At 48.1% G+C, this 16,491-nt stretch overlaps 1 protein-coding gene across 1 annotated transcript in view; it reads right to left on the bottom strand.

Moving 5' to 3' along the window:
* Window positions 1-14,931, bottom strand: part of DENND2A (DENN domain containing 2A) — an 82,203-nt gene extending 67,272 nt beyond the window's left edge. Inside the window, 4 exon segments of the mRNA XM_077781073.1 lie at window positions 10,575-11,022; window positions 11,024-11,538; window positions 14,633-14,734; window positions 14,915-14,931. Coding sequence (XP_077637199.1) covers window positions 10,575-11,022; window positions 11,024-11,538; window positions 14,633-14,734; window positions 14,915-14,931 — 1,082 coding nt within the window.
* Window positions 14,932-16,491: the final 1,560 nt, after the last annotated feature.

Below are 16,491 nucleotides of genomic sequence, written 5' to 3'. Positions count from 1 at the left end.
ACTTGAGGAGCTGGGTGCCAGGCTGGCCCCAGGCCACTTCCCCTTCTCAGACAACTTCCTGTGTCTTTGCTGGTAGCTCTCTTCCTCTTTCTCTCCCTCTTTCTGGGCTTTGGGCGGTTCCCAAGTTTTTTCCCCTTTAGTCTCTAAACTTGAGTATCTCTACATCTGAATTCATCACCCGTAGTCTCCACCTCACCATCCCCTCCCTTATGAACCTGAACTCAGCATTTAGGGCAGGAACACAAAGAAGGACTGAGCTTCCAGCTTCCAGCCTGGGTCCCCAGGGCCTTCAGTCAGGCCATGAGGCTAGAACTGTCACCTGCGCCCTGAGGTGCCTGAAGCACTCAAAGAAGCTCAAGCAGCCAGGGAAGGGCTAGCTCTCCATGAGCCCTTTCTTCCTCCCCTTGAGGCGTCCAGACAGGAGAGGAAGGACTGAGCTTCGGAGCTCTCATAGATGTGCTCTAGGGGCTTGGGAAGCAGGTCTGAGCTATCTTCTCTACAGACGGGATGGCACTGTGCTGTGAGCCCCCAGTGAACACTCCCCAGGCGGGGACGCCCTTAGCCCAGGCTGCTATGAGCCAGGCAGCTGCTTGGGGATGGACGGACATGTGGTGGTCTGCGGCCCAGAACAGAGCAAAGTTACTGGCCTAGAGTGGGCCACACAGCTCCTGGGTTTCCTCCACTGGGCTACACGGATCCTGGTAGCTTGAGCCCCCGCACGCACACTGCCTAGATGTGGTAGGGAAGGTGCAAATTATTCAGACGCCACAGAATCATTCACTTGACACTTATTGAGTATTAAGTCTTAACTCGGATTAGCGCATTCAAACTTTGCAACACCCTTGTAAAGAATTGCTATTATTATACATGTATGTATATGAGGAAACAGACACAGGGGCACCTGGGTGACTCAGTCGGTTAAGCATCTGACTTCGGCTCAGGTCACGATCTCGAAGTTCATGAGTTCCAGCCCCACACTGGGGTCCTCACTGGCGGTACGGAGCCTGCTTAGGATTCTCTCTCTCTGCCCCTCCCCTACTTGTGTGTGCAAACTTTCTTTCTCTCAAAATAAATGAATAAACTTAAAAAAGGAAACAGAGAGAGAGAGAGTTCAGATAAATTGCTCAAGGTCACACAGGGAGAAAGGGGCAGAGCCAGGGTCAGAAGCCAGGAAGTCTGGTCAGTGTCTGGTGCTCTCAACAGCACAGGCACTAAGCACAGCATGGAAGTTAAGTCAACGCAGGAGGAAAGCTGTGGTCACAAAAAGGTCTTAAAACCTTTATTTACATATTAACTTTGAGAAATAGGAAATTTCAAAAGGCTAATGATAACCACATCCAAATTGGCTTTTTTCTTGTTTAAACACTTCCACATTCGTTCCACATCCAGCCCATATGTTTAATGCGCACCTTCTGGAGGCTGAGCTGAGCTCACAGCTAGCGGAGAAGCAAAGGCCAGAAGTCCTGGCCTTCGGGGAGCCCACAGCCTGGTGAAGGGGCATAACCTCCTCCCAGCCTGAGTTTGCTTCCTCGGCCTTCAAATTATCATGTGACTGTGGTACTTTTTAGTTTTAGAGATGCCGGAATGATCCAATTCGTCCACTGAAGCTTCCTGAAGTGGGTTACAACTTATGTAATATCCCAGTTTCTTTTTTAATGTTTTTTATTTCTTTCTGAGAGAGAGAGAGAGACAGCGTGAACAGGGGAGGGTCAGAGAGAGAGGGAAACACAGAACCTGAAACAGGCTCCAGCCTCTGAGCTGGCAGTCAGCACCGAGCCTGACGCAGGGCTTGAACCCACAAACCGCGAGATCATAACCTGAGCCGAAGCCGGACGCTTAACCGACTGAGCCACTCAGGCGCCCCTCAAGTAGTATTCTGAAGGTTACCTGTGACTTTTCCGTGTTTTTGTAAATGAAATACTAAGTTAAGAGCTCATCCCACATCTCCATTCGAATGACCCGTGGGAATCTCAAAATCAATAAATCCCAAACTAACGCATCCTTCTAGTTCCCCCCCCACCACCATGAGGACCAGCTTCTCAGCAAACACCTTCGCCCTCTGTCCGAACGCTCATGCCTTACACCTGGGAGTCCTGTCCAAACCCCCTTCTCCATTGACACTTGCATCTAACCAATTCACCAGAGTTCTGCTGGCAAAGTATTCCCAGTATTCCCCGCTTCTCTCAGCCCCCACAGCAGCAACACCCCAGGCTGCACCCCCCCCACCCCTNNNCCCCCCACCCCCCCTTACCCCCTACCGCCTCACACCTCCTCCCACCCCACAGTTACCCACCCTGTCTGGTGAACTTTTCGCAAATGCAAATCCGGTCGGGTCTCTCCCCTCTTAAAATCCTTCCCTGGTGTGTGGGACTATTCGGAAGCAGGCTCCAGAGGACCCGGAGGCCTCAGCTCACACCCTTCCTGATTCCTCTGGCCACACCCCTGCCTTTCAGGGCCTCCTGCACGCTAGTCTTTCTTGCTCTGGGACATTCACTTGTTTCTCAAACTGAATCCATTTCCCACCTTCCTTTGTGCCTGGGAATCTCAGGCCTCAGTCTGAGCGCCACTTCCTCCCCGATCTGGCCCTGTTTCCATGACAGGCTAGATAAATACCCCTGCGGAACATTCCCAAAGCGCCATGGGCTTCCTCGCGGCACTGAGCGTGGTTACAGGTACATAACTGCCTAGTTGTGTGCTTCTGTTACTAGTCCGTAAGGTCCATGAGGCCAGGACTCAGTTCATTTAGTTCACTGTTATGTTCTAATACTACACAGGTGCAGGATAAATGTTTGCTGGTTGAATACGTGAATGAATATTTACATTTTTTTAATGTGTATTTATTTTTGAGAGACAGCGAGAGAGCACAAGCAGGAGAGGGGGAGAGAGAGGGAGACACAGAATCTGAAGCAGGCTCCAGGCTCTGGGCTGTTAGCACAGAGCCGGATTCAGGGTTTGAACCCATGAACCACGAGATCATGGCCTGAGCCGATGTTGGCCCTAAATAAATGAATATTTTATTTTATTTATTAAAACAAATTTTTTTAATGTTTTATTTATTTCTGAGAGACAGAGAGAAACAGCATGAGCAGGGGAGGGTCAGAGAGAGAGGGAGATACAAAATCTGAAACAGGCTCCAGGCTCTGAGCTAACTGTCAGCACAGAGCCTGATGCGGGGCTTGAACTCACGAACCATGAGATCATGACCTGAGCTGAAGTCGGTTTTCTTAAGAGTTAATTTTTAGCCAGTTGTTTTGGACACATTTCACAGCCACCTTGAGTTGCCACAGATTCTCTTCTTGCCTCCGTCTCCAGTGACCACATGCAGCTCTTCCCCACATCCCACCAACTTTCGGGAAGGGCGAGCACACCATCAGGTGATGAGAGTGGAGGCTAAGTGGGAGAATGCTTATGTTAGCTCAGCTCACACCTCCATCAAGTGCTACTGCTACGCATGTTGGGTTTCTGCTTATCGCTATCCCGAATCTAAAGTGAAAACGCTAGTAGAGAAACCATCTCTATTCACCATTATGTCTAGCGTCCAACCATTTCCACTCCCACTGGGAAATAAGACATGACATGGGGCGCCTGGGTGGCTCAGGTCAGAATCTCACGGTCCTTGGATTGAGTCCCATGTTGGGCTCTGTGCTGGTGCATGGAGTCTGCTTGGGATTCCCTCTCCCTCTGCCCCTCTGCCTGCTTGCACAGGCACATTCTTTCTCTTAAAAAAATTATAGGGGTGCCTGGGTGGCTCAATCAGTTAAGCATCAAACTTCATCTCAGGTCATGATCTCGTGGTTCATGGCTTTGAGCCCCACATTGGGTTCACTGTTGATCCTGTATCAACATTTTTAAAAAATGTTTATTTACTTTTGAGAGAGAGAGAGAGACAGAGTGTGAGTGGGCAACGGATAGAGAGAGGGAGACACAGAATCCAAAGCAGGCTCCAGGCTGTCAGCCCAGAGCCCAACGTGGGGCTCGAACTCACACACTGCGAGATGACCTAAGCCAAAGTTGGACGCTCAACCAACTGGGCCACCCAGGCGTCCCTGTACTCTTTATTCTTATCTCTTTGTTTTCTAATGCAACTGACATTAAATAGAGAATTTATAAAATCAAGCTTGTCTGATGCTTTCAAAGTAACTTTCGCTCTGTCAAATTAAACAATTTGCCCCTTTGGAGATTTGAAACACTCCGTTTTTAGGCATGGCAATGAGAACTGCCTCACGGATGTCATGTTGACTGGAACAGACTCGTAATGACAGGGACAGACCACCATATGTCTGGTAAGTGAACACAGGCACTGGGTGAGGGCTGCTGGCCAGCCAGATGACTGGGGACCCCTACCAGTCCTACAGAAGATGGAAATGATGACACACAGAAGGTGTATGACTTGGTAGCCATATAAAGACCCAGGCTTCCTGCCCTCAAAAAGTTCTGCAAGTTGTACGCTAAAGCCCCGAGGAAAGGCTGAATCTATGCTATGCCAGAATAATGTTGAAAAGTTGAAATTTTGGTCAACATAGTTATTTGGCTTCGTAAGGATTTAAAAACTCCATCATGGGATGAAATTAAACTGAAATTAAAAATCTGCATTCCAGGNAGGAGCCCACTGGCCTTCCTTCTTTATCTTCTCAGCCTGGCCTCTGTATGCATCCCTTTTGTGACGCTGCTCCCTGAAGGTCACTAGTGAGTTTCTGGTAAAACCTAATCCCTTTCTGGAGACTTTCTTTACGTGAGACCTCTTGGTTTCTACAGCTCAAANGTCAGTTAAACATCTGACTCTTGATTTCTGCTCAGGTCATGATCTCATGATTTGTGAGTTTGAGGCCCGCATCAGGCGCTGTGCTGACAGTGTGGAGCCTGTTTGGGGGATTCTCTCTTTCCCTTTCTCTCTGCCCTTCCCCCACTCATCTGTGAATGCTCTTTCTCTCTCTCTCTCAAGTAAACAAACTTAAAAAAAATTGCATTCCAGTTAAAACATTTTGGGGATACAGATACACGTCAATTCAGGATGCTGCCTACACTTAAAAAATAGTCACTTTCCTTGTTGCACGTAGGCCTTCAGGCCTTCCTGCCAGAGTTATTCGGTCCCGCCACATGCCACACACAACCGAGGTAATGGTGCTGTAGGAGCCTTATCTTTGCAATTTCCTGACAGTTAAGGGTTTCTCATTTCCCATTTCAGGATTGAAGGCATAAGTCCTTGCATTTAATTTCCTGGGGCTTTAGAGAAATGAAGAAAGGAGGAATGGGAGAGAACACAGAACACAGGAGAAGGGATAGAGAGAGAGAGAGAAAAAAAAAAGAGAATGTCAAGAAAAAAGACATTTTCTCAAACTGAGAATCTCGGTCCACTGGTTTGGCTCCCGCAGGAGTGGGCTCGTCGGCCTATGAAAACAAGCCGCATACGTTCTCTGAAGCGCACAGCCTGGCCATGTAATTCTAAACCCTCCTAACCTCAAACTCCTTAATCATTTCTTTCTTCAGCCTTGGCTTGGCTCTCCCGCCTCAGAGAGGACAGTAAGTCAGCCAAATTCTGGGTTGAGCCTCTCTTTTATTTTTTTTAAGAGATAGGACCACAATAAAGAGCACATTTTATTATTATTTTTTTAAGTAGAAAGTGAACATTTTGCCCTGATCACCCCCATTGTACTATTTTAAACAAAAGGAAAAAATCCAAAGCCAAAATTCTCAAACACAGCTGATGCAACCATAATCAAACTGGCCAAGAAAAATTTCATCTTTGGACTGAAACTAAGTAACTTTAGCTGGTTTTAAAGAGAATGCTGGAAGGCTGAAAAGAGCAGATGGTAGCTACGAGAGAAAAGATAATGGGAATAACTGTTCACCAGGTTGATCTGTCTGCCCAGTGAGGACACAGAGGAAAGACTCCGATTTCCCAGAACCAACCAACCTGCCCCTGGGAGAGAGGGGGCCTTTTTTTTTTTTTTTTAATGTTATTTATATTTTGAGAGATAGAGACAGAGAGCAAGTGAGGGAGGAGCAGAGAGAGAGACACACACACAGAATCCAAAGCAGGCTCCAGGCTCCGAGCTGTCAGCACAGAGCCGGACATGGGGCTTGAACCCACAAACTGTGAGATCATGACCTGAGTCAAAGTTGGACACTTAACCGACTGAGCCACCCAGGCGCCCCAAGGGAGGGACCCTTTTGGGAGGAACAGCCCAGAAAGGGCACAGAAGAGCTTTTGTCACAACACACTGCGGGCATGAGCCGAGAGGTCACCAGAGTACTCAGACACCTGGGCTTTGGCACTGGTTTGGGAAAGGATTTGGAACTGGAGACAGGTATGAGCTTGCTCAGAAAATAAGCAAGGAAGCTCTAAGTTCTTCTATAGATCCTACATACTGAGGACACTAAAGTCTGGTGAAGACTGGTCCTATTTATGGAATACTGATACAAAAATCTTAAATAGAATGACAAACCAGGACCAAATGGGAGTTCATCCCCAAAATGTAAGAATGGGTTACTATTAGGATATAAAGTCATTGCTCATAGGTCAAAGGATGGGAGCCATATGATCACACAAAGCTACTGAAAGTAATCTGACAAAATCTAACGTTCAATTCTAATTTTTGAAGCTCTTAGTAAAAAAGGAAGTATAGATGAAAACACCTTGATTACATAAACAAGAATCTGAAGCAAGGGTGCCTGTGAGCCGAATACCAGCAGTGTCACCTTTACAGTTAGGGAAGACCTAAGGCTATCCCCCATCATCAGCACTGTTACTTAACACGGCTCTGAAAGCAGTAGCCAGTGTGACTAAGAGAAAAAAATTCAGAGATGTTTAAAAGAAAAGGCAAAGTGATAACTCTTTGCAGACAATATTGTATACATAGAAGATCCAAGAGAATCAACTGACAAACTATTAAAACAATACAAAATTTCTTTAAGGGGTCTTTTAAGAGAATAACATACAGGGGCGTCTGGGTGGCTGAGGTAGTTACGTGTCTGATTTTGGCTCAGGTCACACATTTGTGAGTTTGAGCCCTGTGTCAGGCTCTGTGCTCAAAAACGAACGAACATTAAAAAATAAGTAAATAAACTGGGGGTGCCCCTGTGGCTCAGGCGGTTAAGCGGGAGGCTTTGGCTCAGGTCATGATCTCACTATCTGTGAGTTCGAGCCCGGTGTCAGGTTCTGTGCTGACCGCTCAGAGCCTGGAGGCTGCTTTGGATTCTGTGTCTCCCTCTCTCGGCCCCTTCCCCGCTCACGTGCTGTCCCTCTCTCTCTCAAAAATAAATACACATTTAAAAAAATTAATAAAATAAACTAACATTTTGTGTGTGTGAAATTTGATAGTGACATATAGAACATTTAGAACGCTACATGCAAGAATAGTCGGGATATTTTTGAAAAAAGAGGATAATAAGGAAACAAATAAGGTGGTTATAATTACTATAAAGGTGAACAGTTGGTCACTTTTTTGGGTGTATGACAAAATAGTGTATTTAAAATGTCAAAGAGAATCAACTGATTATTAGGAATGGTAAGAAATTTCTGTAAGCTCTACCAGATATTCAACATATTATGAGGTTAAAATAATTAAAGCAGTTTGGTACTGAAATAGAAATAGCTACTCTAATCAAACAGAATAGAACCAGAAAAAAATAATAGCAGCTGACATTTATTAAGCATTTACCATATACCAGGTTCTATTTTTATTTACGTTTATACATATTTATTCATCCAATCTTCACAACAAAGCTATGAAGCGGTTTCTAGAGTTATCGCTATTTTACAACATAAATAAAATGAGGCCAAGACAAATTTAGTAGCTTGTACGAGGTCACACAGCTAGTAAGTAGCAGATCTAGTAAGTTCTCTGGCTCTCGAGTCTTCTCTAATGCTATATACTACTCATCCCAGCACTGGATGTAAACTGGAAACAACCCAAGCACCTGCCAGCGGAGGAATGGTGAAATAAAATATGGTTTATCCACATGAGGTAAGGGATGTAGCGGTCAAAACAGGAAGGTGAAAAAAAAGTGGCAGCACTGAAAGACGTCCATGATATCCGAAGTAAATTTCTTTTTTTAAAGCACATAATTTATATCTACCTCCCCCAGATATGCAAACGTTTTCTGCTGGAAGAGAACATAAGAAATTATGTTTCTTACAGTGAAGCAATCCTACCTGCCAGACCATGCTGAGTAGAGAGTGACATGACTGCACATATTTCTAGAAAACTCCTCTGGCTGCTAAGCAGGAATATATTGGGGTTGGGGGCAGATGAAAGATAAGCAATAAGGTGGTAGGTAGCAGGGGAGCAGATGGAGTCAGACGCAAGATGACGTTTAAAACTACAACCGAAGAGCTTGCTGATGAATTCGATGAGGGGTGTGTGACAAAGAGAGGAATCACAAATCACTCCTAGGTTTCTGGCCCCCAGTGCAACGAAGGGTGATGCCTTTCAGAAGATGCCAATTATCTGGGGAGGAGACGGTTAGCAGTGGCCTGGATGGGGATTTAGGTTTAGACACATTCAGTCCAAACTGTCAGAAAACCAAATGGCGACCCGCGCAGGACATGACCGCGCAAACCTTCACGAGAAGGGGGAGGCAGGGCTGGAAAGACACATCTGGGGGTCACAAGCATGTAAGGATCACAAGCGTGTAACTGACATTTGAAGCCATGGGACTGAATGAGATCGTGCAGGGGGTGCTGTAGACGGCGGAGAGAAGCGCCAGCTCTGACCTCGGGGTGGCGCGTCGGGGGGTGCCGCTCCCACTCCCAGGGAGAGAGGAGGGCGGAGCTGAGCGGACCCTGTGACGCAGGACCACCAGGGACGCAGTGACCTAGAAGCCCAGGGAGCACAGTGTTTCAGGTGGAGGGAGCGGAGTCGTTCCTCAAATGCCAAGAGATGTCACATAAGAAGGGAACAGAGAACGCGAAGTTGGATTTAGTGAGATGGGGCTCACAGGTGGCCTTGGGTCAAGAGCAGTTTCAGGACAAGTGACAAAAGCCCAACTACAGTGAGTCAAGGGGAATATAGGAGGTGAAGAAGAGGTGACCACTGTAGGCACACCGGTTTTGAGTTTTGTACCGTAGCTGGTTTCTGGATTAGTGGGTATCAAACCAGTTAGCACATTACAGAAATGAACTAGATATTAGTTCTCGAAGCAGAAAAGGAACGGTTTTCAAAGCACAGATTTTAACTTCAAGCATTCACATGCTCTGTTATCTCATGTATTATTTTAACATTATAAAATATGGTAATATCTTGGTTTGCGAGAGTAATTCGTTCTGGAAACATGCTTGTAATCCAAAGTACTTGTGTGTCAAAGCGAATTTCTCCTTAGGAGATCATGGAAACTCAGAGGAGTCATTCCACAACCCAAAAATATTCATATAAAAATGATTACAATACTGTACTATAATACAAAATAATAAACGAAATACAAACTATAAAGAAAACACAGTACCCTGCACTTGCCTTTGAAAACCTTCGTGGCTGGTGTCAGGGAGACAAGGGAGAGGAGGGTTGTTGTGTGGGACGACTTTCACTATCACTAACAGATGCTGACTCCAGGACAGTGTTAATAAACTCTTGTCATAGACTGTATGTAATGTAACCGGCAATGAAGCAGCAGAGGAAAGGTCTCTATCTGCAGGCAGCCTGACCTAGAAGGAAGCAAAGCCTTCCTAAGCTCACTCTTGTATGAAAAGCAAAGGACTGTCCCTAGGTGTTTTGAAGTGACAAAAAAGACACTAGTGCCGGGTGTGGGCACCTTCCAACTTTCTGAAAAATCACTGATTTCTGCCAAACACTGTGGCCTGAGATGGAGCATCCGAGTGATGGATGCTCACAATCCCCCAGAGAGAGAGAGAGACAGAGAGACAGAGGCAGAGAGAGACAGAGAGGGACAGAGAGAGAGAAAACCACTGGCTCAGTTGTGTTCAGGTGACATTCAGCATCACATACTACTGGTATTGCAAGACATTGCTCGTTTATCAAGTTACAGTTTATTAGGAACGTTTGCTTGTCCTGCGGAGCACTCGGGGAACAAGTTACTCGCAATCCAAGGTTTTACTGTATTTAGTGTGTGCATCTTGTAGCATGTATAAATGAGGAAACTGAGGTTTTGGGAGGTTAAATAACTTGTTCAAGGTCACACAGATAGACTGTGACAGGGCCAAGGTAGACCCGGGCTGTGTGTTTCTAGAGCTCATACCAAGAAGAAATGAGCCAGTGGAGATTTAAGGCACCATGCACTAGCTGGGGAGGGTGGGGGCAGAATGAGTTGTTAGCGCCAATTAGTCGATTGCCAAGGTTAACACGAGTTTTCGTTGAACCCTTGGTGAGTGTCAGAATGACGAGGGCTTATCACATCCAAAAGATAATTTTTCAAAGTAAATACTCCTTTTTGAGGACAGAGAACGCAAAACACGTGCATCAGCGATCACGTCTCCAGGTTTCATCAATAAACTATCTCAAGCCATGAACGGTCTTGGCCAAGTACAACACCCATCGGTGTAATGAAACAAACACCGAGGCTCACAGCAGTCGTGACGCAGCGTACGCTACTGGAGCAGACAGCCACCTGTCACCCACCTGTGGTCAGCACTGGGTTTCGGTCTTCCGGTCCACAGTCTTCTGTTCACAGAGGAGGGCGGGGGAGAGGAGGGCAGGGGCGGGGGAGGTAGAGAGGGCAGAGGAGGCAGGTGCCTCTTATCCTTCCTGGAGCCTGGGTTCCCTTCCTTGTCCCCTTCTCCGTCGTGTTTGAACGTTCTCCGGGGTTTGGGCAGGGGGTTGATGGAGGGTTTGGCAGGGGGGCCCTCGGAGCCCCTGTCCACACTCTCCGGGCTCCGGTCGCAGGGCCTGCACGAGCCTCTCCTTTCCTCTGCAGCGTCGAGGGCGGGCTCCCTGGCCTCGGGGTCCCCGTGGTGGGACCTGAAGTCGGAGCCCCGCACACCCCCTCGGTTCTCAGCAAGGGCGGGCCCCTCCTCGGCCTTGTCTGGCAGGCAGTGCGGGGAGTAACAGGTCCCCGGTGGCTGGNGTCCCGCCCCCCGGAGGCCTCTCACTCTCCTTGCTCTCTGCGTCCGGCCTGGCTCCATCCTGAGGCTCCGTGGCCCACGCTCTCACACCGTCGCTGCCCCTCCTCCCCATCACACAGGACGTCAGGTAATCCCCCTGCGCGTCTGCTTTCCTGCCGGGGGCAGGCGTGGGCAGCTCCTTTCTCCCTTCCCATTCCGATATCTTGTCCTTAATGCTGAGGCGCTTGGGCTGGGCCCCCCCTCGGGTGGGAGGGCAGGGGTGCTCGACGCCGCCGGGCTGCCGCTCGCCGGCCTTGCCGGCTTCTTTAGCGCTGAGATCCGAAGCTGGGTCGCTGATGATCATATTTGAGCTGAACATGTTCTGTTGAAAACAGTCCCCTCTTGACTCCAGTATCAGGTTATTGAGACTTTCCAGTGAGCTCCTTCTGGGAGGTGAATCCTGATCAGTCTCCGGGGAAGGAAAGGAGGACCCACGTGGCCTTGGAGGGTCCTCCCCAACCTCTGGACCTTCCACTTTGACCCTGGACAAGAAAGACAAACACTGGGTGAGGGGTTCTTGGTTATCCTTCCTGGCTGCTCGTACAGATTGGCTAAAACTTAAGACATCAATGTTATAAGCTAGTTGTAAGCCACAAACACTGAAACCACCACTTCAAAAAAAATCACTTTGTTGGGGTGCCCGGGTGGCTCGGTCCATTAAGCGTCAGACTCTTGATTTCGGCTCAGTTCATGAACTCACTGTTCGTGGGATCGAGCCCCGCATCAGTGGGCTCTGTGAGGACAGTGCAGAGCCTGCTCCAGATTCTCTCTCTCTGCCCCTTCTCTGCTCACTCTCTCTCTCAAAAATAAATAAAGAAATATTAAATAAATAAATAAATAAATGAACGTTAAAAATTATTTTGAAAGAAAAGCAGAAAAACATTTTTAAGCTAGTCTGATGAGAATGGGAGTATCCGTGTTTTTGAGTACAAAACATTCTTCCATCAGCAAAGGTTACAACTAAGCAGAGTGACCTTGGACATGCCAAGATTAGCAAGCACACATGGACCAACTTCATGGTACACACTTTTTGAATAGGTGGATCTGAAATAGGTGGATCTTACAGAAATTCTGAAACTCCAGTTGAGGTTCACAGTGAGGGACGAATAATTAGCAATTTAATGCATCCCGTTACTATTTAGCTTTCTGCTCAGACTAATAGTTGTTTACATGAAGACTTCTCCCTCCATTGGGACATTAACACGTAAACTGTGTTGCTTCTCATGGTTACACGGCATTAGAAACTTGTGCAAATGCAAACACATTTTCATATTTTAAATACAGCTATCAAAGCAGAATTCCTGATTTAAATAAATGATCAGCCTGCATGAGAGGGTGCTTACAAAAGAGAAACATATTTTTTTAATTGCTCTGTCACCACTGAAGACATTATCGTGAATTCAGATTTCCGTCAGAAGCAAAAGCAGATTCAGTTTGTTGACATTTTACTGAGAGTTCAAAGGGCAGAAGTGAAAGCCCTTGCTCTCATAGTGCTGGAAGAAAGAAGAGACAGGACAGACATATATTTAGAGAGAAGAATTCAGGTTAGTTCATGTGTAAAGACAGTGGATGATAGGGACGTCTGGGTGGCTCAGTTGGTTGGGCATTGACTCAGTGTTGGCTCAGGTCATGATCTCACAGCTTCATGAGTTCGAGCCCGGCATGGGGCTCTGCGCTGGTGTCAGGGAACCTGCTTGGGATTCTCTTTCTCCCTCTCTCTGCCCCTCCCTGACTCACACTGTCTCTGTCTCTCTCAAAAATAAATAAACTTCAAGAAAAAAGACAGTGGATGATAGAATAATAATCATTAATGTCATATGTACTGTTAAATACCATTGACAGCAGATAAATATGGCTTTCAAGTCAGAGGGACCTCAGTGTGAATCTTGGCTCCATTTTTTAAATTTCATTTTATTTTTTCATTTTATTAATTTCTTAACGTTTATTCATTTTTGAGAGACAGGGACAGACAGAGCATGAGTGGGGGAGGGGCAGAGAGAGAGGGAGACACAGAATCAGGGCAGGCTCCAGGCTCTGAGCTGTCAGCACAGAACCCCATGTGGGGTTCATTTGAGCCTGACATGGGGCTCAAATTCATGAACCGTGAGATCATGACCTGAGCCAAAGTCAGACACTTAGCCAACTGAGTCACCCAAGCACCCCCTTTTTTTTTTCTTTTTTTAATTTCTGAGAGAGAGAGAGAGAGAGACAGCGTGAGCAGCAGAGGGTCAGAGAGAAGGAGACATAGAATCTGAAACAGGCTCCAGGGTCCGAGCTGGCTGTCAGCACAGAGCCCAATGTGGGGCTCGAACCCATGAACCGTGAGATCATGACCTGAGCTGAAGTCGGACGCTTAACGGACTGAGCCACCCAGACACCTCCCTTTTTTTTTCATTTTAAAATAATAACCCTCCCTCCCTTCTCTAGATTGGAACTTGACTGGTGCAGAGGCCAAATTCATCTCTTTTGCTGTGCCTAGTACACAGTAGGTAGTCAATAAATATTTAGAAAAACAATGAATGGATGAGTTAATATTTGTAATATTCCCACAGTATAGCACACAGTGTAGGTCGTGATATTACTAAACAGCAAGCAGTGCTTTTAAAAATTTTTTTAAAGTTTATTTATTTTTGAGAGAGAGAGAGAGACAGAGTGCGAGCAGGGGAGGGGCAGAGAGAGAGGGAGGCACAGAATCTGAAGCAGGGTCCAGGCTGTGAGCTGTCAGCACAGAGCCCACTGCAGGGCTTGAACTCACGAACTGCAAGATCATGACCTGAGCCGAAGTCGGCAGTTAACCAACTGAGCCATCCAGGTGCCCCGGGGCAAGCAGTGTTTTTGTCATGATTACCGTTACTGTCTAAGATCCCAAACATCTGGAGTGACCTCACAAGCACGGAGGCCCTACCTAAAAACCGAAAGGGGGAAAGGATGGCTTGCTGGAAGACTGCACTGGATTTATGAAGCTCAAGCAAGAGGCAGGGATGATGAAACCAGAGGCAGAGGGCCTTCTCCACACGGTTGCTGCACCCAAGAGTTTCTCAAGGTCCTGTTTCCAGGACTCTGTGGCCCCGGAAGGGACTCGGGCCTGGGGTGCAGAGCTTTGAACAGCCCAGCGGTGGCCAGCCCGCCTGCAGAATGTGAGACAGACAATCAGAGGAAAGAGCTCCGTCTGCACAGAAAACAGCACTGCTGAGATAAAATGGGCAGAGCTGGCTTTACGGACAGATGCAGGCATAAAGATATAAGGTGCAAGTCTAATTCATATATCCATGCGTCCTAGTAGTTAGAAAAGTAAGTCCTGGGCTGGGAAGCATAGCGAGGAGAGGCCTGAAGCTGCCACGCCACCGTCCTCTCGACAGCTGGGCATCAGTCAGACCTTCCCTTGACCACTCTGGTCTCCGGTTCTGCAGCACCGCAGAGGGGACGACTTACAAGAGGCGCATCACAATGACAGGGAGAAGAATGCCTCCCCGGTCCAAGGAAGTGGGGTCAGAGAGGAGGTAAAGGGGACAGAAACAGGAAGGAAACTGAGAATCCGGGCCAAATCCTACACTCTCGGGGGAGAAAAGCTCTTACTTGTCAGCCAATTTGTAGCTCAGGTTTTCAGTCTGGCTGTGGCTGCCCTTGGCCGGCCTGCACACTGTCATCATGTCAGCACCAAGAGGAGCTCCAAGTCGCCTGGGGGAACAGGGATGCACACTCGGTGAGTCACCATGACAGATCGAGGGCCCACACCCGAACTATTTATCCCTGATAGAGTCCACCCGCGAGTAGGGCGGGGGTGTGTGTGGCTGCAACACGCCCTTCAGAATCCCGGACCCAGGGGAGGGGGCGACGGCACAGAGTCCTGAGACCTACCTGGACTCAGACCCCATACCAACCTCTTCTCATCCGGACCACAGGCCAATCTCCTGTGTGTGTGTGCGTGTGTGCGTGTGTGTGTGTGTAAGCAAAACAGAAATACCAGCGCAAGCTGACACTTTTTCAGGCTCTCTAAGAACCTGCAGTGAGCTTAATAAAAGTCCCCAAAGAAGAAACGCGTTGTTACTTTACTTGAAACAAATAAACTTCATGCCAAAGCAGAAACTTCTACACAGAGGTGCTCTTGGGCTGGCCCTGGCACACCCACAGCAACCTTGGCTTTGGAACCGTGCAGGATGGACCTCTCCCAGCGACTGCAAACCCAGCGGAGGAAACGGCTAGCCCCGAGGCTCAGCTGTCTAAGGAAAACTAGGTGGTTCTGGAAAGCCCAGGAACCCCACGGGGCACCTCAGACCTGAAAAATAATACGGACCATGTGGATACCAAAGCGGCTGCCTCGGCGCGGTGGTGGTTTTACGACACGCCAGTGCCTGACCTGATGCGCAAAGGAAGCGAAGCAGCTGATTCCAATGTATGACTTCAATAGCAAGTCCCTGCAGAGCTCTGGGTCTCTCAGCACGAGGACAGACGGACACTGCTCAGGCGGACATGGTTCGGAAGAGGAGACCCATGGGAGCACGCCAACACGATGGGTGGGCTATGGGATGCAGTCACCTTGTCCCCATCAGGAGTGCCAGGCACGTCCCTCCTGATGGGGACCAGGTAACTCTCTGACTAGAGTTTCAAGGAGTATTGAGATATTGGAGATTCACATTTCTTTTCCACTGACCCTCCAGGGACTTCCTCTTCCGAATTTCTCTCAAGTTCCGAGATTCCCATCCCCTCTCCCAGGACAGTTTATCTGCCAGGTGACAGGGTGGGCTGCCCAAGTTCCTGGCCCGGGCACCCCCTTCCTGCGAGAAATCAGAGGGCGAGGCTTCAAGACGTGCATATAACTCCCGGGAACAAGGAGAGGGAGACCAGAAGGAGGAAGAGAAAAAGAAGAAGGGAGGTAGGACGGGGGAGCTGAGAAGACAGGAAGGGAACAGACTGGTCCACGAACGTGTGTGTTTGGGGAGGAGCACAGAGGCTCGGGCCGCCCCCCTCCACCCAGTCACGTGGCACCCTGCGGCTCGGGGGATGGCGACGCTGACAGCAAGCCCTGCCCTTTTTTTTTTTTTTTTTAATTTTTTAGAGAGAGAGCGAGCACAAGTGGGGGAGAGGCAGCACACGGAGGGAGAGAGAGAGGGAGAGAGAGGGAGAATCTTAAGCAGGCTCCACGATCAGCTCGGAGCCCAATGTGGGGCTCGATTCCACGGCCCTGGGATCATGATCTGAACTAAACTCAAGAGTCGGATGCTCAACCGACTGAGCCACTGAGGTGCGCCAAGCCCAGCTCTGTACGGAAGCCAGGCTCAGGGCTCTCCGGTTATGGAAAAGAGTCCTGAAGGGCCTTTCAGAGACAGGAAGGAACTCATTGCCCCCCTCATAATGTTCCACAAAGCTTCTGGTCAATTATATTACAATTAAAAAAAAATTCTGGAGCCTCTCCATTTGGCTGGACTGAAAGACAC

Source organism: Crocuta crocuta, unplaced genomic scaffold (assembly GCF_008692635.1).
Source record: "Crocuta crocuta isolate KB4526 unplaced genomic scaffold, BGI_CrCroc_1.0 scaffold228, whole genome shotgun sequence".
In the NCBI taxonomy this organism is placed as follows: domain Eukaryota; kingdom Metazoa; phylum Chordata; class Mammalia; order Carnivora; family Hyaenidae; genus Crocuta; species Crocuta crocuta.
This window is presented reverse-complemented; position numbering and strand designations above follow the sequence as displayed.